The following is a 23,062-nucleotide window of genomic DNA, read 5'->3' as shown; positions in this document are numbered from 1 at the left end:
CTACACCTAGACTTTCTATGCTCTGATTAGGAATGTTTACTTCTGTATATTACTCCTAACACTTCCTGTTCAGTAGTGCACTCTAGTAGTTCGGTTTTTAATTATTCATATATTTCTTATCATTATTGCTTCTGCACTGTGCATATGGCTACATCACTCTCATGTGATGGCCAGCATGCCTTGATCTCGGTCGGGGTGTGTCAGTTCATGCATCATGGGGAATGTTAGATGGCACGACATGACGATTAACCTCGAATAATGTGCATGCCTCAAATGACATTTTTGTAAAATCCTTTATTAAAACTTTAAAAACTCTTAAAATCAGGGACGGGTTGTCACAAACATGAATATAAGTGATTAATTCGATACATAATAATAAGGCAGCATCACTAGAAAAACACAAAAAAAAAAAAAAAAAAAGCTAAAAGACTGGCAAATTGGAAACGTTTACTATTACTTTAATCAGACGTTCCTAACTCAGCCTGATAAATAACATAATCAATTATCCTAACAGCCTCATAGGAGGAGAGTTACAGAATACTACTTTCTGTTTCCAACCAAATTGGTCAGGAAAATCCTACCACTAATTAATTTAGACATTTAAAAGCAACATTAAGTTTATACTAAAAGAATAAAAATTAGGGGATAGTTTAGTTGCGGTCCCTAGTTACTAATTGTTAATTGTTATAGACTCAAACCTTATGCATTTTTGGTTTTTGATCGAAATTCCTCTCTTGCCACATATATAACATAATAATAAAAGAGATGCAATAATACCAACGAAGGCTCAACCGTTTTTTTTGCTTTCATTTACATTACCAATTCAATTTTTCAAAATTGGCATTCTAGATATATAAAAAAATAAAAAATAAACTGGGATTTTATTTTATTTTTATAAAATATGAGTACATTTATATAGTAAAATTTGGCTACATTTTACATATAAAAATTTGGTACATTTATATAAAAATGTGGGTACATTTTACGTACAAAAAATTGATACACTTTATACAAAAAAGGGGAAAGTTTTATATAACAAAAAATGGGTACATTTTATATTAAAAAAAATGGTACATTTTAGATTAAAAATAAATAAATAGATTTTACGTTAAAAAATGGGTACATTTTACCTAAAAAATGGTACCTACAATAAAAAAAATGATACATTTTACATATAACAAAATGGTACATTTGTAAAGAGAAATGGGTACATTATAAATAAATTATGGGTACAAATAAAAAGTTAAAAAAAATTATGAGTACAAATAAAAGTTTAAAAAATAAGGGACAAAAAGAAATTAATATATGGGTACAAATTAAACTTTAAAAGAAAATTGGTACAATTTTTAAAAAGGTTGCAAATTAAAAATGGGTTCAAACCCCACTGGTGACTAATCTAACATTTAATCAAACAAAATCTATCATTTGACCAAAAAAAAAAACACTAAATGAATATATTTAGAAATAAAATTTAATTATCTTGACATGTAAGAAAAAAATATTTTTGAAATAATTAATGACATTTATTAAAACCCAATGACCTTGAGAACCTAATTTCTCCAAAAATTAGTGTAGAATATGACTTATGTTATAAACATTCCTAGTTTAAATGTGATTGTGTAAATCCTAGATAAGATTTGATTCTAGTTATTCTTTCCTATATGGACTTGTATTCCTTGGGGATGAAGGATTTCTTCTCCCTCTTATTACTATAAATAAAGACACTACGTAGGAGGGAATAACACACACATTCCTCTACACAATTCTACAAACACATCTCTCTCTCTTCTCTCTATGCCGCCGGCCCCCTTTCCTTTGTCAAATAAAATAGGCCACAACACGTTATCAGCACGCTATTACCGCTACATTTAGGAATCTAACGTGGAAGTTTTCTGCATCAAACCAGTTCATCCATATCATCACACAATCAGGTTCTTCCAAAACAATAATTTTTATCTCGATATTTTTGCAGCCTTGATAGCATGATCCAACTTTACATTTTTCGAATTTTAGATTCTACATAAATTGTGTTTGCATTATATTCATAATTGTTGAATTATGTGAATTTGATATTGTCATGAATTGCATCAAATATATATCCATGCATTAAAATATTTGAATTGAATATGCATGCAAATTGAATAATTGAATTAAATTCCATAATATGGAATGTGATTTGGACAAAACTCATCGTTTTCATCAATGATCTTTGAAATTCCAAAAGAATTTCGTGAGTTTTTAATCAGATTCAATCGAATCCCTTCAGTTCTCACCCCCCCCCCCCCCGACATCAATTTTTCACCTCTGTCGTCCAATTTTGGTTTTCCGATGAACAAACACCGCTTGAAGAGGCGTTGTCGACCAGCTCCAGCGAATCCCCACATCCAGCACCGCTAGGGTGGCTTAAAGATCTAACCCGAGCCCTAATGGGCCTCGGATTCCCTTTGGTCCATTCGCACATCACCCTTGTTTTTGGGCCTGCTTGTGCCAAAAGCCTTGACTCATATCACCAACCTCTTGGGCTTTGGTGATGACACGGCCCGAGAACCAGTTGAGCCATTTTGGGCTTATGCCGTTTCTCCCAAGCTCTCGTGTTTGCATCACAGTTGATCTATGCCCTTCATGGGCCCCTAATGTCTGCATCACAGTTGATATGTGCCCTTCATGGGCCCCTAATTTGGGCTTGCGCATGCAACCCACTTATTTTGTGATGTTGAGCTAACCTGCATGCTCGGCTCGAGAACAAACTTACGCAATATTTGTGCTTGAGACGCATGTCACCTATTTAATTAGCCCACCCGTAGACTTTGGCCTACTATTTTGGGCCCCGAGTGTAATTGCCTAATTATTTTTAGGCTCAATGGGTTTTATATATTTTCACCCACCCTTTAAATTTGGCCCGAAGTCCAAATAATTAATTCAATTATAATTCTAGACTTGAAGTTCTATTTGCATATTTTCTTGTTGCATATTTATGTGTATATATTTACGTTTGTCTGCAGGAACTTGTGAACCTAAAGTTTATAATTATTTTGAAATTTGAAGTTTCTATAAACATGCCTTGTTTGAAAACCTAAAATTTTCGTTAAAAACATCACCCATGAAAACCCAAAGCTTTTTCATTTGAATTTTAACCAATACATGTCTATTAAAACTTGAATGTTCTACTCCTATGTGAATGGATTGATTTTCTTTCTCCATTACACTAATCACATCTTGTCCTTTATTTTGTGATAGGAACATGTCAAATTTGAACAAACTCGACTTCACCACTTTAGAGGTCTCTGGAATGAACTACCTCAAATGGGTCCAAAATGTGAAGCTCCACCTCACTGCAAAGAATTTGCATCCCTCCATTGAAGATGAGATGGACAACCCGGTTGGCGAAGCTGAGAAAGCCATTTCCATGATCTTCATCCGAAGATATATTCATGATGCATTGCAAATCGAGTACCTTGTTGAGGAAGATCCATGAGCACTATGGATCGCTTTGGCTAATCGCTTTGATCACCAAAAAGATATCTTCTTGCTTGAAGCAAGACATGACTGGCAGCATTTGTGCTTCCAAGACTTTAAGTCTGTGAATGAATATAATTCTGAAGTTTGTCGAATCCAATCACTTCTCAAGTTTTGTAACGAGACTTTGACCGAAGAGGATCTCCTAGAGAAGACCTATTCGACCTTTTCTGCTACTAATATTGTCCTACAGCAACAATATAGAGCTCAGAAGTTCACCAAGTTTTCAGATTTGATCTCTGTTTTATTTCTCTCTAAAAAGCAGAATCAGCTGTTGATGAAAAATCATCAAGCTCAACCTACTGGGGTAACTGTTGTGCCTGAAGCACACTATAGCATGAACCAATGCCCAAAACGCCAAAAGAGTCGTGGTAGGTGTGGCCAGAATCTACCCCGTAAAGGTCAACAGAGTTAAGGCCCATCTAAAGGAGGAAACAAAGCCTAGAAGTGCCCTAACCTCGCTCCCAAGGCCCCAAACTTCAAGAATAAGGGCAAAGCACCCGAAACCATGGATGCAAACATGTGATATCGCTATGGTTTAAAGGCCATTGCTCCCATGTTTACCATGCTCCTTAAAAGGTTGTAGCTGAATATTATTCTCGTCTTAAGAAGTTTGAATCAAACTTTGTGCAAGTGGATGAACCAGAGATTACCAAGATGGAGGTTTCTGACTTTCAGGAGTGTACCACCCCTATGGAAGATTAGAATCTTAGATATAAACTATTTTTTAGTTGAAATAAGACATAGGGGCCAAATTCCACAGTAGCGGCCGAACCCCCTCTTATTTTTGGTTAATTTTGAACAATTTTCCTTTATGTTTGGATTATTTGTTGGTGATTTGTTTTTTGGAGATTAAGTTTTTAATTAATTTATGTCCTTGACTACTTAAAATTATTTTGAATGGATATTTATTTTTTTAGAACTTTTATGCATGTGACCAATTCAAATTAATCTTTCATTCTAGGTATGACTAGTGGGGAAGTTAGTTGTCAGGCAGATAGTGCAACCACACACACCGTTTTGCGTGAATGCATCTATTTCACTAACTTCATACCTTGAATGCATCTCTGACAACCCTCTCAAGCCCATCTAACTTGATCGAAGGTTACGGTAAGGCACGTATAATGTTGTCAAATGGCACAATTTTGACCATTGATGAGGCACTTTATTCTCCGTGTTCCGGAAGAACGTTATTGATTTTTAATGACATTAGAGATAACAATTACCACGCTGAAACCCACGTAGAAAACGGAGTTGAATTTATGTGCATAACTTCCTATGAATATAGCCAGAAGCGTATTCTATAGAAGATGAAGCGTATCCCGAATGATCTGTATACTATGACCATACGTCCCATAGAGAGCCATTATGTGGTCTGCCTTACCTCTAGGATCGCACACGAGATTACACTTTGGAATGATCGTTTGGGACATCTTAGACGAATAGCGGTGCGCCGTATCCTCAAATCATCACACATGCATCCACTAACCCGAAGTTTAGGTTCGATTCAAGGAATAGCATGTCAAACATGTTCAATGGGAAAACTTATTACTAAGCCTTCTTATAAAAAAGATTCGTTCGAATCCTCCCATTTTTTCTACAAAGGATTCAGGGGGACATTTGTGGATCAATTCACCCTCCATGCGGACCATTTAGATATTTTATGGTTTTGGTTGACGCCTCCACACATTGTCCACAAGGAACACTGCATTCTTCAAACTGTTGGCTTAGGTTATTAAGTCCTCGAGTGTTTGGTTGTGTTGCTTACGTTCATATCCATAAGATTCATCGTAGTAAATTGGATCCTTGTGCTTTTCGGTGTGTTTTTCTTGGCTTTGCATCCCAACAAAAAGGTTATAAATGCTATCACCCTGAAATCCGCCACATGTATGTCACCATGGATGTGACTTTCTCTGAATCCAAGTATTTTTATACTCTCGTATTCTCACCTTCCAATCCCAAGGGGGAGAGTGTTGTTTGTGATCTTGATGGTGTGTTTGGGTGGTTGGATGTCCAAGATGTGCGTCCTTCAGGGGAAGATGACAATATTGAACTAAGAAAGGAAGCAGGGTCTCGGTTACTTCATGCCAAAGATGATATAGATGGGCAGCCACTGATTGCCGCCGAGGAAATTTGTACCGAGAGTCCTTGTGTTGCAGGTGGTGTTGAGCCAGCTGCTACCAATGCCGAGCTAGCCTCACTGTAAGCATCTGCCGAAGCTAACAGCCTGAGATTTGTGCCAAAGTTTCCCCCCTCTCTCTAGCTCGATCGTGCCATCGTCCAATAAGTCTTCTCTAAATATCCCTGAGGTAAGTAGTAGTGATGCTCATGTAACTAATGATGTTATAAGTACATATAAACTTCCACCAAGGCAAAATCGTGGTGTACCTCCTGACAGGTTCTCTCCAAAAAGAAAAGTATCCCATAGCAAATTATGTGTCGTGTGAAAACCTTTCACCTGGACATCAAGCTTGGGTGAACAATGTGGAGTCAATTCAAGTGCCAACTCGAGTAGAGGAAGCTTTGAAGAGTCAAGAATGGGTGGAAGCAATGGATGAAGAAATGAAGGCACTACAGAAAAATAATACATGGGAAGTAGTGGAGTTACCGAAAGGGAAGAAGTCAATTGGGTGCCAATGGGTTTTTACAGTTAAATAAAAAGCTGGCGGTTCACTCGACAGGTATAAGGCGCGGTTGGTAGCAAAAGGATATACTCAAACGTATGGTGTTGATTACCAGGAAACTTTTTTTCCAGTAGCTAAGATGAATATGGTACGAGTTCTTATCTCATTAGCTGCAAATTTGAATTGGTCATTGAAACAGTTTGATGTAAAAAAAATGCGTTTCTTCATGGACATTTGGATGAGGAAGTGTATATGGATTTTCCTCAAGGATATGATAATGGAGGAAAAACGGGAGTGTGCCGATTGCGGAAGTCTCTTTATGGGCTAAAGCAGTCACCTCGTGCATGATTTGGAAGATTCACTCAGACCATGAGAAAGAATGGGTATTAACATAGTCATTTTGATCATACTCTATTTGCGGCGAGTTCAAGATGAAGAGTTTGGGTGACTTAAAGTATTTTTGGGAGTTGAGGTTGCTCGTTCGTCCAAAGGTATTTTCTTGTCTCAGATGAAGTATGTTCTTGATTTGTTAAAGGAAATAGGTATGTTTGGGTGTAAACCTGTGGATACGCCTATTGTGGAGAAACATCACTTGGGGATTTATTCGGATCAAGAACTAGTGGATAAAGGCAGATATCAGAGGTTGGTAGGAAAACTAATTTATTTAGCTCATATACGTCCAGATATAGCCTATGCAGTGAGTGTGGTGAGTCAATTTATGCACTCACCAAGTGTGGATCATATGGCTATTGTTATGAGTATCTTGGCGTATTTAAAGTCGGCCCTAGGAAATGAATCTTGTATAGAAATTCTGGTCATCTAAAAATTGAGGGGTTCACTGATGATGATTGGGCAGGTGATGTGACTGATAGGCGTTCTACTTCTGGATATTTTACATTCGTTGATGGAAATTTGGTTACTTGGAGAAGCAAGAAACAGAATGTAGTGTTTAGGTCTTCTGCGGAGGCCGAATTCAAAGGTATGGCGCATGGAGTGTGTGAAGTTCTTTGGTTACGTAGGTTGCTTTGGGGTCTCGGTTTCAAACCAAATGAGGCTATAAAGTTGTATTGTGACAATAAGTCGGCACGAGAAATTGCAGAGAATCCGGTTCAACATGACAGAACGAAGCATGTGAAGGTTGATCGACATTTCATTAAGGAGAAGCTCGAGAAGAAGATTGTGTCAGTACCATTTGTGAACTCAGAAAAGCAGCTTGCCGATATCCTCACTCATGCCGTGTGTAGTAGAGTTTTTGTTGACTCACTTGTCAAGTTGGGCAAGTGTGACATCTATGCTCCAACTTGAGGGGGAGTGTTGCGTGAGTTAGTTTAGAATAGGAATGTAAATATTATAGTCCTTTATTAGGAAGATATTTCTTATGTCCTTTTTTAGTTTACCTTGGAGAACAAGGATTGTATGTATTATATTCCCAATTATGCAATACATGAAAATTAAGCCGTAAAATTCAATTAACAAACAAATGATCGCTACGAAACTACAAGTATTATTTATAACAAAGAATGTCGAGACGGCTATATGACTACATCTTCTCTGACTTGTCCACAAGTGAATAACAAGTATCATATTTATAATAAACTAATCTTTAATCTCTAAACGAAAACCTAATCCTAACCGGCTGGACCCAAATCCTAAATTAAACTTATTATTTTCCAACAATAAATACCAAACAAATCTAAAAGAGTATAGGGTAATTACGAGATGATTTGAGATTGAGGTACTTTTAAAAAATCAGCTTATTAAAAAATCTGGAACAACAGATGTGTTTAGTAAAACAAAAAAAAAGCGCTTTTTTTTTTTTAAGAATTGTTGTCAATGATGGGAAAAACATAAAAAAGTAGAAGCACAGTCTACCATGCTTCTAAAAAAATATTTTTTTTTTCAAAGCATAGTGATCAGTGTATGTTTAATGATATTTTCAAATAGCAAGTATACTCCCATATATTTTATAAAATTACAAACTTTACCCCAACATTATTTTCTTTGGCAATTATTATATCACGTTAAATACCACATATTTTTTAGTTATTTAACATATTTACAACAATTTTATATAAAAGTTTACAAAAGCCTAGGCGTAATTTTTATTTTTATTTTTTTGTTAAAAGCACGTTTACAAAAAAAAAATGTTTACCAAACACTCAGTAACTTTATTTTTTTTAGCTGTTTATTCTTACAATACAGCAGAAAAAGTTTTTTTTTAAAAGACACAGCAATAGCAAACTAGCCGAGGATATAAATTGGCAAAGTAACTGAAATACGTAGAGTGTTAGAACTGAATTCGAATTCCAAACTCAAAGAATTTAGTAAAAGCTACCGCATGCTATTTCTTACTCCATGCAACAAAACTACAAATGATTACATCGATTACAATGATCATTTGACGAACCAAAAAGAAAAGATTGCATTGATCACTATAAATCAACGTTCTCGATTATATGCTCTAGACAAGGAAGAACTGCTGCTACTGCAAATGCTACAATGCCATGAGCTTCTAAATTTGGTTCCAATACTTAAAATTACACAAAATAAAAGAGTTTTCAAACCAATTTATTTATAGCTCCAAGTCCCTAAACCGTATGTACTTTCGATAACATACTTCTTCAATCTATTTGACATCCTCTGTAATAATACAGCAAACGGAAAACCACCAGGCCACAGGGGACTTCACAATTTCCTGTCTACGGTCATGGCTGAATTATCGCCATTAGCTGAGGAAGGGGCAATGTTGGCACCCATGGCTACAACATCGGAATCCTGAACTCCACCATCAATCTGATTTAAAACAAAAACAAAATGAACCCATGAAGGAATTCCAGGCATAAAAAAAATAACAAGAACTTTCTTTATCTTCTTTCAGGGGTGCTTGGGGTGGTGTACCTGTTCAATTCCCTTTAAAGAAGGATCCTGGATACCGACATTTAGAACCTTAGGAACACCTGTTAGAGATCCCTGCAAAATGTTGAGCATACAGTGTAAGATGAGCAAATAATTACCAGCAATTACTTCCCATAAAGTTTTAGCATCCACCACCACAGAGGTGTCAAACACCATCATAAATATATACTACACAAATGAGATGCAAAGTGGCTGAAATGGTCTTAGCCTAAGGATTAGTAAACATATAACTTTTCAAGAACATTTAAATGGATTCAAAAACATTGTTTGACAATGCATTTTTTATAGAGGATAATTCATCTGCATGTCATGTTCAGTTTCGCTGTACACGATCTAATTAATTCACATGCTTATCTCTATCTATCCACACATTAGGGATGGAGTGAAAACATGAAGTCCCACATTGGGACATTCTAAACCCCTTCATTTCAGTATGTAACATTGAAAGTCTCTCCACTTATTGGTAATTGCTTTTGGGTCGGATGCTCTAACTTTAACTGGTTACGTATTTTATTAAGGTATCTACTAGGCCCTAAACCATGGAATAACAACAGAGTAGCAAGTTCATCCTATGTTTCCTACTAACCATTTGGATTTTCATCCAACAAATTCAACTATGAATGTTGTATTTATGTGTCTTAAGTGTTTTATTAAAGTATCTACTAGGCTCTAAACCATGGAATGATGTGTCTAAGATTTGAAAAACTCCTATGTACATATATGCATACACCCACAAACAGTTCTTGCAAGTAACGAAATTAGTAGCCAATCAAAACTGATATATCCATGATTACAATATACCCATCAGAAATTGCCAGCCAGCTCTTTCCTTTCCAGACTGAGACTTTGTAAGCTGACAGGAATTTTTGTTCTGACCTTGGACAACTTGTCTACTATTTAAAGAAAAACATTCCCACTGCAAGGCGTTTTTACAACAGTGGAATAAAATCTAGAGGAAAAATGGTTACTTATTTCAACTAAGAACTCGTAGACCAAATAGTTGCTCTCTGCTAAGGTCCCCAACAGGAAGTTCTTGGATTTGATATAAATGACTGAAATGCATTAAGATGCAATAACCAATCGTGTATTTAAGCCATCCATAAAAGAATCCAACACTTCTACCGAGGAAAAGTGACATAAGCAGTGAAGAAGAAAATAGAATTTAACCTCAACCTCTCAAAACACTTGTAAGTGAAACAAAAGAATGCAGAAGTGGAGATCATGGAGAGAGTCAATTTCTTATTGTGCTTTCATTACTTAATGTTTCATGTGTGGCTATAGGTATATTCTCTCACAATTAGATGGATCTGTTTTTCTCTCATTTACGTGATTGAATATTCCAAAAGACAGTTATGACAGCGCAAACAATATAATGTCTCATTGGCACTCATATATAACTTTTTAATTATGCATACATCGTAAAGAGGATCAAAAGACAAAATAACTAAGGATTTATAAATCCCACAAACCTTGTTGGCCCACTTCAGCCCACATGCATTACATAGTGTCCTTGGGCCTGCTGGCCCACGACGCATCATTGGAGTTGACTTTGAGCTTATCCCACAATGTGTACACCTGAAAAGGCATTAAGCATTATGTTTCAGAACACAGAGAATGTTAGTATTTATCTTGAAATAACAAAAATACACAATTTAGAGTACAAAACCTGCATCTCAATGTCAAAACAGCATCTCTTTGACTCTTTCAAGGAGAACGAAGAATAGACCGGAAATTCAAAAAAATTATATAACGGCCCTGAACCTTATGACCTATCCTAATAAAATAAAAATCTAATTGTACTCAAAGCATAATCAACAATATATGAAGATGGATTGACACTTACGAAGTTTCCTGCATGCTCTCATCTTGTCCAGAGCCCTGTGTTGATGAAGCAGGGCCTCCATCATCAGAACTAGCCTTGGACGATGTAAATTGACCCTTCTTACGCTGCATTCTGAAATATGTACACATCGTATATTATAAGATGGCCAGGACAAAAAGGATTCGGGAATAACACAAATGTCAATTCATTAAAAAAAAGCATAGGACTGAGTGACAAGTCCTATTCCATTAATGTTTTCCTTAAAAAGAGCTGTCCTTCAGGTCTATGATAACTACAGAAATCCTGACCTTCAATTTCGTTTCATATCCATGCCATTTGCACTGTGGTATAGAAACGCTTTATGAATGAGATAACCTTTACATTTCACTTTAAAAGTACTCGACTGAAGCAAGAAAAAACTTGTAAAAAAAGTTTCATATACAAAAGATCCACTAGAATTTCCAAATAGAAGACCAGTCTTTTGCAAACACATTCATATGCGCTACGAGCTTATGGTAATGTCCTGACACAATGTTATCTATTTATTTCCTCAATGTCCTATTGCTTTAGATTTGTGTATGAAGTTGTGTTTAGGAAAGGACTGAGGTGGTAATTCCAGCTGATCGTGTATCTATTTTCTGGGAGAAAATTAACTCTTTGGGGAAGGAAAAAAGGTAAAGGTTACATGGATCCATGCACTGTTGGCAGTGATCTAGTTTGGGTTGGAGAGAAGAAACATAAGAAATTTTTAAAATTATAGAGAAGCGGTGGAGGTTTTCTGGGATGAAGTAGGTTTTGATCCTTTGAGCTTCAGTTTCTACTGAGTTCTGGGAACTATTGTCTTTCATTTTATTTTTCAGACTAGACGGCCGTTTTTAATTAATTTTAGGAATGCTTTTTTTTTTTTTTTTTTTTTTTTTTTTTTTTTTTTTTTTCCTCTCTTACTTAATTTAACTCCGCCGTGTAAGTTTATCTTACATTGCCGGTCCCAAGCCCGGATAAAGAAGGAGGGGGAGGGCGTCAGGTAGTCGACAGCCGGCACTCCATGATCACGTCGAATCCTTATGAAAATGAATCCAGAACGAAATCGCGCTAAAGCTAGGGCGTCACCCGTAAGTGGCGCGCTGTATGGCCCGAGCACAGTGATAAGTGAGCAAGGGTCGCTGTATCTCCATCGGCACCCGGATGCAGTGTTAAATGAGCAAGGGGGCTATAGAAACTTCTTTTCGAACGACTCCACTCAAAGTTGTTTGGGAGCATATGCTCCTATCAACTTTACACGGGACACACAAAAGAAGTACTTTGATCCTATTAGAAGGGGAAGGGTGAAGAAGCTAGGACAGAAGGGTAGAGTTCAAGAGAGCAAAATGCGTTTAGGAACGTGGAATATAGGAACCTTGACGGGAAAATCTATGGAAGTAGTAGAAGTTATGGTGAGGAGAAGGATAAATATTATGTGCCTACAAGAAACTAAGTGGGTTGGGCGTAAGGCAAAGGATCTAGAAAACTCAGGGTTTAAACTATGGTATTCGGGCACAAATAGAACGAGAAACGGTGTTGGCATCATCGTGGACAAGACCTTGACACAAGATGTTGTAGATGTCAAGAGGGTAGGAGATAGAATCATGGCAATCAAGATTGTAATAGGACAAGAACTTATCAATGTGATTAGTGCGTACGCACTTCAAGTAGGGTTGGATACGAGTTCGAAGGAGAAATTTTGGGAAGACCTTGGAGACTTGGTGCAAGGAATTAATCAGACGGAGAAGTTATTTATAGGAGGAGATTTAAATGGACACGTGGGCAGGGAGACAGGCAACTATGGAGGTTTTCATGGTGGCCATGGTTTTGGGGAGAGAAACGAGGATGGGGAAGCTATCTTGGATTTTGCAATGGCATATGATCTCTTCTTAGCCAACACCTTCTTTAAGAAGCGGGAAGAACATGTGATCACCTACAAGAGTGGGTCGTCAAAAACACAAATAGATTTTCTTCTAATGAGGAAAAGGGATCGTATAACTTGTAAGGATTGCAAAGTTATACCAGGAGAGAGCGTGGCTAATCAACATCGCTTGTTGGTGATGGATGTACATATCAAAAGAGTGAGAAAAAAGAACAAGACTTGGAAGTGCCCAAGGACTAGATGGTGGAATCTAAAAGAAGAAAAACAAGCCATTTTCAAAGAGAAAATAACCACCCAGTGTGTGTGGGATAGAGAGGGGGAAGCTAACCAAATGTGGGATTCCATGGCTAGTTGTATCCGAAAAGTAGCAAAAGAGGTATTAGGAGAGTCCAAGGGCTTTGCCCCACACCAAAAGGAATCTTGGTGGTGGAATGAGGAGGTACAAACAAAGGTGAAGGCTAAGAAGGAATGTTGTAAAGCCTTATACAAGGATAGGACCGATGAAAATAGTGAAAGGTATAGAAAAGCGAAGCAAGAGGCGAAGAAAGCTGTGAGAGAAGCTAAGTTAGCGGCTTATGACGATATGTATAAACGACTAGATACCAACGAAGGAGAGTTGGATATCTATAAACTAGCTAGAGCAAGGGAAAAGAAGACAAGGGACCTAAACCAAGTGAGGTGCATCAAGGATGAGGATGGAAAGGTTCTTGCTACAGAGAACGCGGTTAAAGACAGATGGAAAGGTTATTTTCATAATCTTTTCAATGAAGGACATGAAAGGAGTGCTTCTTTAGGGGAGTTGAGTAACTCAGAAGAGTGTAGAAACTACTCTTTTTATCGTAGAATCCGGAAGGAAGAAGTGGTTGTAGCTTTGAAGAAGATGAAGCATAGAAAAGCAGTAGGCCCAGACGATATACCAATCGAAGTGTGGAAAGTTTTGGGAGAGACGGGTATAACATGGCTCACTGACCTTTTCAATAGGATTTTGAAAACGAAGAAGATGCCAAATGAGTGGCGAACGAGCACTTTGGTGCCTATCTACAAGAATAAGGGCGATGTACAAAATTGCATGAACTATAGGGGTATTAAGCTAATGAGTCATACAATGAAGCTCTGGGAGAGAGTCATTGAGCATAGATTGAGGCAAGAGACACGGGTTTCGGACAACCAATTCAGGTTCATGCCAGGGCGCTCAACCATGGAGGCAATCTATCTCTTACGAAGATTGATGGAAAGATATAGAGATGGGAAAAAGGATTTACACATGATCTTTATAGATTTGGAAAAAGCGTATGATAGGGTCCCAAGAGACATTCTTTGGAGGATTTTAGAGAAGAAAGGAGTACGAGTAGCATATATCCAAGCTATACAGGATATGTATGAAGGAGCAAAGACTGCCGTAAGAACTCATGAAGGACAAACTGAAAGCTTTCCCATAACTGTAGGATTACATCAAGGCTCATCCTTAAGTCCTTACCTTTTTGCGTTGGTAATGGATGAGTTAACAGGACATATTCAAGATGATATTCCTTGGTGTATGCTTTTCGCAGACGATATAGTGTTGATAGATGAAACTCAAGAAGGGGTAAATGCAAAGCTTAACCTTTGGAGAGAAGTGTTGGAATCTAAAGGTCTTCGCCTAAGCCGATCAAAGACAGAATATATGGAATGCAAGTTCAGTGCAAATGGAGGCCAAAACGAGTTAGGGGTGAGGGTCGGAGATCAAGAAATACCAAAGAGCGACCGTTTTCGTTATCTAGGATCTATCTTGCAAAAGAACGGAGAATTAGATGGAGATCTCAACCATAGAATACAAGCTGGATGGAGGAAGTGGAAGAGTGCATCCGGCGTGTTGTGTGACCGCCGTATGCCACTGAAGCTCAAGGGAAAATTTTATAGGACGGCAATAAGGCCGGCGATGCTGTATGGCACAGAATGTTGGGCGGTGAAGCATCAACACGTACACAAAATGGGTGTAGCGGAGATGAGGATGCTTCGTTGGATGTGTGGGCACACGAGAAAGGATAAGATTAGGAATGAGGATATCCGGGGTAAAGTAGGAGTAGCCGAAATTGAAGAAAAGATGAGAGAAAATCGGTTACGGTGGTTTGGACATGTGCAAAGAAGGCCTACTGACGCTCCGATTAGAAGATGCGACTATGGGACAGAGGTTCAGGGCCGAAGGGGTAGAGGAAGACCTAGGAAAACTTTGAGAGAGACCCTAAGAAAAGACTTAGAGTACTTGGATCTAACGGAGGACATGACACAGGACAGAACACAATGGCGTTCTAAAATTCATATAGCCGATCCCACTCAGTGACTTGGATTTTCCAAGTCTCCAACCGAGAAGTTGTCCTCGCTCGGGAAATTAAGGGAACACTACCTCAACCTACATGCTCCACTCACAAAGCTCCAACATACAAGCTTCAACAAAAGAAAATTCAAAGAACTTAGCGAAGAAGGCTTTGGTGATTTAACACAATACGTTGAAATGAAGGAAAGCTTATTTATTGATATCCCCGATAAATTACAAATATGTACATATACTTGAGTCAAAATAAACAAACAAGAGGGAGCCTTCACAAAGGTTGCTTAGGAGAAGTCTCGGCAGTCGGTAGAGCCCCAGAAAGAGAAGGCACCGGAGGGGGATCACTCGGAGCCTCAGTACTGGACAGAACCCTAGAAGGAGGAGGCATCAGAGGTTGATCATTTGGAGCTTCATTACGCGGTACAGCCTCAGAAGACGAAGGCAATAAATGCCTTTGGAACAAACCCACAAATCTCTGATGATCAAGTAAAACCTGACCATCAGATTCCTTCATCTGGTCAAGCTTCCTCTTCATGTTTGTAGCATAGTCATGTGCGAGCCGGTGCAACTGTTTATTCTCATGCTTGAGCCCTCTAATCTCCTGTTTGAGACTCATCACTTCAGCCGCCAATGATTCAACTTGGCGGGTTCGAGCAAATAGGCGTTGGGCCATATTAGACACAGAACCTGCACACTGAACACTAAGAGCCAGAGAATCCTTAACAGCCAACTCATCAGACCGTTTGGAAAGTAGTCTGTTATCTTTGGGAGTGAGAAGGTTCCTGGCCACTACCGCAGCGGTCATATCATTCTTCATCACGGAATCCCCAACGGTAAGAGGACCAGTAGGGGAGACGAAGGATGGGCGCCATATGTTGTCTGGAGAAGGCGGGGCTGCCTCTTCAACAAGGTTCAAGTCAAAACGACGGTCAGAGGGGCCAGACATTTTCAAAGGTGTAGAAAAGAGAAGAGGTCGGACAAATCAAGATCTTAGAAGTGCAAGAATGGAGCTTCTACTGGTGGATATTCAAGTGTGCTTTGGAACTTAATGTCAGCCTCTATAAAAATCTGCACTCGACGAAGCTTCAGAAATCGAAGAGGCGTTTGCTTTCTCAAAAGCTGGGCTGCTCAGAGACCACGAGGGTCGATCTCAGAAATCGAAGAGGCGTTTGCTTTCTCAAAAGCTGGGCTGCTCAAAGACCACGAAGGCCGATCTCAGAAATCGAAGAGGTTTGCTTTCTCAAAAGCTGGGCTGCTCAGAGACCACGAGGGCCGATCTCAGAAATCGAAGAGGTTTGCTTTCTCAAAAGCTGGGCTGCTCAGAGACCACGAGAGCCGATCTCAGAAATCGAAGAGGTTTGCTTTCTCAAAAGCTGGGCTGCTCAGAGACCACGAGGGTCGATCTCAGAAATCGAAGAGGCACCTACTTTTCCAGCCTTGTCAGCATCTGTCACACGCACACTCAGCTTTGCGGAAATTATGGGCATTCTGTCGAAGATTTCTGGCGAAGTAGAAAGCACATGAATCGTACTGTTCAATCACCCACTTCCCACACGCAACAGTAGCTCATGGGTACCACATATAACTTTGCCAAAGTCCTCTGACAAAGTTGAGACTACTTTTCCAGCCTTGTCAGCACCTGTCACACGCACACTCAGCTTTGCGGAAATTATGGGCATTCTGTCGAAGATTTCTGGCGAAGTAGAAAGCACATGAATCGTACTGTTCAATCACCCACTTCCCACACGCAACAGTAGCTCATGGGTACCACATATAACTTTGCCAAAGTTCTCTGACAAAGTCGAGACACGTGAAGCTTGCAACTCTCACTACATCGCTCTGACCAAGAAGGGTAAAAGAATAGCAAAGAAACAACACTAACAAAGTTTAGACACATAAATTTTGACGGCCTAGCTACCATATTATTACCCACAAGGGTAAAGGAACAGTACCACTGCTGGATAATTGGAAAGTCCCGGTGTGTCAACCTCTGTGCTTCATGGCAAGGTAGACTAGCAAACATGCCCAACCTTTACTCACATTCGAGAAAACACTCCCAACAAGATTGCTTGCCCCAAAATCGAAGAGGCATCGCCCTCCGAATCTCAAGAGCCAGACTCCCAACATGATTACTTTCTCAAAAATCGAAGAGAGGGTAAAGGAACAGTACCACTGCTGGATAATTTGAAAGTCCCTGTGTGTCATCCTCTGTGCTTCGTGGCAAGGTAGACTAGCAAACATGCCCAACCTTTACTCACATTCGAGAAAACACCCTAACAAGATTGCTTGCTCCAAAATCGAAGAGGCACCGCCCTCCGAATCTCGAGAGCCAGACTCCTAACATGATTACTTTCTCAAAAATCGAAGAGAGGGTAAAGGAACAGTACCACTGCTGGATAATTGGAAAGTCCCTGTGTGTCAACCTCTGTGCTTCGTGGCAAGGTAGACTAGCAAACATGCCCAACCTTTACTCATATTCGAGAAAACACTCCCAACTCCCAACATGATTACTTTCTCAAAAATCGAAGACACCGCTCTCCGAATCTCGAGAGCCAGACCCCCAGCATGATTGCTTTCTCAAAAATCGAAGAGGCATCGTTCTCCGAATCTCGAGAGCCAGATCCCCGACAGGATTGCTTGTTCGAAAACCGAAGAGGCACCACTTTCCCAACTTCAAGAGTCGGATCTCCTTGGATAAAGCTTGTCTGTAATCTTCACACGCAACATCAGCTTTCCAGATACCACAGACCACTTTTTCAAAGTGCTCTGACAGAGTTAAAACTTGTGAAGCTGGCAGCTCCCACTACCGTGCTATGACCAAGCAGGGTAAAGGAATAGCATTATTACTTGATGTTAGGGAGACTCCTATATATGTCGACCTCCATTCCCAACGGACAGGCAGACCTGCAAAAATGCTCAACCCTTCCTCTTATCTGAGAGGGCACTCCCAACGAAGCCTTTCGAAATATTCAGCTTTCTTTCCCCCCGATAATACCTCTGTAAACAAGCTATACTAGAGCAAGAATATCTCATATCATCAGGGTTAAAAGCAAGAGTATCCCATATCATGCTTTTTCCCTGTCTTTTCCTTTGGCCTTGTTCTTACCTGCAAGACAAGGAGAAAGAGAGCAATCAGTCAGCACTTGGAATCAAGCTTCCAGCCAGGAACTGACTGCCTGGAACCCCTTACCTGATTACTTACTTGCCATTGCTCTCGAGTACTCATCTTCAACATCTTATGCTTCCAAGGAAGATACCGCATCTGCCTGAGGAACAGATAGGGCAAGTGAGAAGGATACAAGGAAGCATGTGGAGACAAGCGTAACAGCACACGTGCCGATACATCCACTACTCTGTCAAAAGCAAAAGTATCCCATATCAGCAGGGTCGAACGTACGCTAGATTTGATGGACTTGTTTTGACCCTCAAATTCTTCAGTCGGCCTTATACTTTGGAGGAAACTTGAAAACCCTCCAGCCCAGTTCAAGAATAAGCCTGTGGAAAGTTACTTCTTCAAAAGCAAAAGTATCCCATATCATCTCTTCTCATTTTTCTTCTCTTTATCCTTCATGCTGCCTGCAAGATAGGGAGAATGTGAACAATCAGCCGGAGCTCTGATTGCTTACCTTGTCTGTTACCTCTTTCAGCAGATCCCCTAGCTCGGCGACTTGGGGGACTCCTACTACATGGTTCGTATCGCGCTTGACCAAGCCTGAAACTACAAGTAAGCTTCAAGTGACATTGATACATTACCTTGTGCATCTCCACCAGTTACAGATACCACCCCTGGATGGAGGAAGAGTACTTCCAGAGAAGATTCCACATCTACCTATGAGACAGATAAGGAAAGTCAAGCCGATACCACACTCCGGGACTTCGAAGTTTCGTGGTTACGAGATCATTCTCCCACAATATTTCCTAATGTCATTTGTACTAAATCATTCACTTGTACTCCCTAAAGGAGAGCTTGAACCTATGTACTTGTGTAAACCCTTCACAATTAATGAGAACTCCTCTATTCCGTGGACGTAGCCAATCTGGGTGAATCACGTACATCTTGTGTTTGCTTTCCTATCTCTATCCATTTATATACTTATCCACACTAATGACCGGAGCAATCTAGCGAAGATCACAAAAAGTGACCGTTTTCGCTACCTAGGATCTATCTTGCAAGAGAACGGAGAATTAGATGGAGATCTCAACCATAGAATACAAGTTGGATGGATGAAGTGTAAGAGTGTATCCGGCGTGTTGTGTGATCGTCGTAGGCCACTGAAGCTCAAGGGAAAATTTTATAGGACGGCAATAAGGCCAACGATGTTGTATGGCACAGAATGTTGGGCGGTGAAGCATCAACACGTACACAAAATGGGTGTAGCGGAGATGAGGATGCTTCGTGGGATGTATGGGCACACGAGAAAGGATAAGATTGGGAATGAGGATATCCAAGGTAAAGTAGGAGTAGCCAAAATTGAAGGAAATATGAGAGAAAATCGGTTCCGGTGGTTTGGACATGTGCAAAGAAGGCCTACTGACGCTCCGGTTCGAAAATGTGACTACGGGACAGAAGTTCAGGGCCGAAGGGGTAGAGGAAGACCTAGGAAAACTTTGGAAGAGACCCTAAGAAAAGACTTGATTACTTGGATCTAACGGAGGACATGACACAAAACCGAGCGCAATGGCGTTCTAGGATTCATATAGCCGACCCCACTTAGTGGGAAAAGGCTTTGTTGTTGTTGTTTGTCTCTTACTTAATTTAAGCAAACTGAAAATAATATGTATAGTTGAATATAAAAAGATATATATGTACATCAATCTGTACAACAAATTCCTCTAAGAAAGAAATCTTACTCTTGTTTATAATAATACAGATCGCTTGATGATGAGCATACCAACATCAAGACCATACAAACACTAATGACCGCACTTACATATTATACCAATTCTCATTCTTCAGTATATTTTGTCTCAAAATATAAAAATAAAAACAACCACATAATCAGAAATGGTTGTGGTAGACAACGTTAAAAATCATGATATACATTTCCAAAGGAGACAGTGTCTTTGTAAGAGGAAGGAAAAAGAATTTTCAATTCAGAAAAGATAAGAAAAATAAAATAATGAAAGTAAAGGATCATGCCATACCTGAGTGCAACTTCTTTCCGCACGGTGTAACGGATTTTCTTATCAAAACAACGTTCTTTTCTCTTCTCGCGAAACCGACTTAAAGAAGCAGCTCTCTGCGGTTGAGTTGGCTTTGCAGGTAAGTCATTCATACCCTGGAAGGAATGCCATTATAGCAGCAAGCAAAGTGAAGAAAGTTAACACAAAGACTACAATTTCTAGGAACTTGGCATGATTTATACGTATCTAAAAATACATACTTGCTGGTTAAGAGGAACCGGCCCCATGGAAGGAATGCCAGAAGGGATTTCATATCCACCCAAAAGTAGCAGTACTGCCTGCACCTGTGAAAAAGAACCACAAAAGCTCAAGCTTCTTATGTAACCCTCTCTCATTAACACCTGAAGCACCTATTTTGATTCGTACGACAGGTTTCACGTACATATAAAACGTAAATATATAAGCTGCCCAAACAATGCTCAGCAAACACTGAACCACTGAAAAATATATATATATTTGCTTGCTACATAACAGAATGAAACAAAGAACCGCTCCATTGTTGAAAATTTCATTGAAAGACTAAAAACTTTTAATTTACAAGCCATTGTCCAAAATAACATGTTTTCTTCCACAGGACAAGTTTACAAAAACCTCTCACACCATCCGTGATAATCAAACCAATAGGCCACATAACTCTTATGAAATTCAACTGCTAATAAATCACGTAAATGAACTACCTTTTTCGCGCATGACAAAGTCAACACCAAAAATGTACGCATTACGGAAGTGCAATGAAACACACATCCTTCATAAATGCAGCTACTTAAACAATAAAGCATGACTCACAAGTTCCCCTAATAAAAATCAAACTTTCAGAGAAGAACAAGACATATCAGGTATAGCATAGAACAAAACAACAAAAGAAAAACATATAAAGGAATGCGAAACTGCTGCAAGTGAATCACTACCGCTGCACAACTCACACAAGTTGAGCACTAAACCTTACCTTGTCGGGCGAAACAGCGTCGAAGACATAAACCTCGCCCTGAAACGAGAGAGTTAGCTGATCAGAGGCACCGTTTGCGGCGGCCGGCGGAGGGTATTCGGAGCTGGGAAGGTAGAGTTGATTTGGAGGAATGGCGGTACTATCTTCGAAGCGGATGTTAGGGTTGTCAATGGGCTCTTCAACGTCGTCGTCTTGGTCGTCAACTTGGTTACTCTGCGTCACTCCTCCTGTGCTGCTGTAAATTGAATTTTGGTGATCGGATTCTGCCATGTCAGATACGAAAAAGATAACCCAGAACCCCAACCTCCAATTCACACCCAAATAGTAAGTTGATTGAAAGCAATCCAAACCCTAATTTTGATTTCCTTAATTTTTTTAATTGAAAAAAAAAACAAGAGAAATTTTTGTCTGAGAGCAAAAGAGTGAGGACCGTGAATTTGGGAATTCAATCTGCAATGGGAGACGGAGCTAGAGGGTGAGGATGACGGGTGAGGGAACGAACCTGCAAGTTTTTCACATTTACAGATATGCCACTGACTTAGACAATTATTATTATTATTATTATATTTTTTTTATTTTTCACGAGAACAATGTAAATTAGTTTTACTTTGAACTTAATTTTTTTTAATACAGAATTTGTTATTTTTAAACTCCCACTCATTTATAGAATAAATTTTGACTTACTTAAAGGATAATATTAGGGAAACTAAATTTTTATTAATGCACGTAAGTCATGACCCAATAATCACACTTCATGCTATTTAGTTTATAAAATTTTATTTACAAATTTAATCTCTCTAATATCACTTTTATTAAAATTTCAAATTTATTTCCTTTATTCACACATAGTGTTAAGTTAATTAAAAAACATGAGGATTTGAATTTGCTCATACTGCTTGGCTAGCGGCTCCAACTGCTGCGGCTTGGGCCTCCTACCCTTGGCTCGTGGCTGGAGGACTTGGGCCTCCTGCCTGTGATCTGTGGCTGCCCTAACAGCGAAATGGGTTTGCTGCAGCATGCTGCTGAGCTTCAGCTTGGGCTGCTACTGTTGCACTGGTTCTTGCCGTGGGCTGCAAGGTGGTGGCCACGGCAGTGGGACTCCTCCTGTCGTTGTGTTGAGCCTCAAGGATCGCAGTCGTGGGGCCACATCGTCATCTCCGCGCATCAGTTCAAATCCTTTAACGCATGAGGTTCCGTTCGTTGTGGTTTCAGAATTTCCTATCATTGTATCATTCCTCCAGGGACTAATCAAGAAACTTTTCAACGAAAAATTAAATGGTACGACGTGTGAGAAATTCAACGTAACAAAAAATTCCAAAAACCAATTGCGGGAGTCTTCTTCGAATATTTGAATCAAGCTCTTAATGAAAGCACCAATTTGTGGTAGCAAACTTCCGCCGTCTTCAATCTTGACGAAAATGTACCTACAAAACAATCAACACCTTTGATAAAAAATAAAAATTAAAAAATAAAATTAAAAAAAAAAACCTAAGCCTCATGCAAGGTTAGGCCAATGGATCTTCGATGCTTAAGTTAGTTTCTCTTGAAAATAGTAAGCGCTTAGGGCTTTTAGGGTAGCTAATACTTGTCAAAATTTGGTGGAGATAGAGGTATATATATAAAGGAGTGACTGGCCCCAGTGTTAGGGTTTTGCCCTATACGTGGCGACTTCCTATTGGCCAAGGTGTGAGGAAAGAATATTCTCAAGATATTAAATCGAAAATATTATCTTGAGATAATGGTGGAAATATTACTAATTGATTGAAATATGGATTACTTACTTGAAGGAGTCAATCTTCAATTGAAAATGTATTATAGATAGGATTTGGTAACTAATCCCGAT

The 23,062-nt window shown here is 39.2% G+C and overlaps 1 protein-coding gene across 2 annotated transcripts; it reads right to left on the bottom strand.

The window, feature by feature from the left end:
* Window positions 1-8,537: 8,537 nt before the first annotated feature.
* LOC126621255 (GATA transcription factor 24-like) lies at window positions 8,538-21,723 on the bottom strand. 2 transcript variants are annotated; one of them, XM_050289655.1, is made up of 7 exons: window positions 21,220-21,723; window positions 20,474-20,557; window positions 20,235-20,368; window positions 10,900-11,010; window positions 10,526-10,631; window positions 9,039-9,110; window positions 8,538-8,933 (listed from the first exon to the last, which is right to left on the bottom strand). In XM_050289655.1, the coding sequence occupies exons 1-7, from the start codon at window positions 21,487-21,489 to the stop codon at window positions 8,826-8,828; spliced, it is 885 nt and encodes a 294-aa protein (XP_050145612.1). In that variant the 5' UTR covers window positions 21,490-21,723; the 3' UTR covers window positions 8,538-8,825. The 2 variants fall into 2 exon arrangements, with proteins under 2 accessions (XP_050145612.1, XP_050145613.1); XM_050289656.1 differs by having other exon boundaries at window positions 8,538-8,915.
* Between the last annotated feature and the right edge of the window lie 1,339 nt (window positions 21,724-23,062).

The sequence above is a fragment of the Malus sylvestris genome, chromosome 5 (assembly GCF_916048215.2).
Source record: "Malus sylvestris chromosome 5, drMalSylv7.2, whole genome shotgun sequence".
Taxonomy (NCBI): Eukaryota; Viridiplantae; Streptophyta; class Magnoliopsida; order Rosales; family Rosaceae; genus Malus; species Malus sylvestris.
This window is presented reverse-complemented; position numbering and strand designations above follow the sequence as displayed.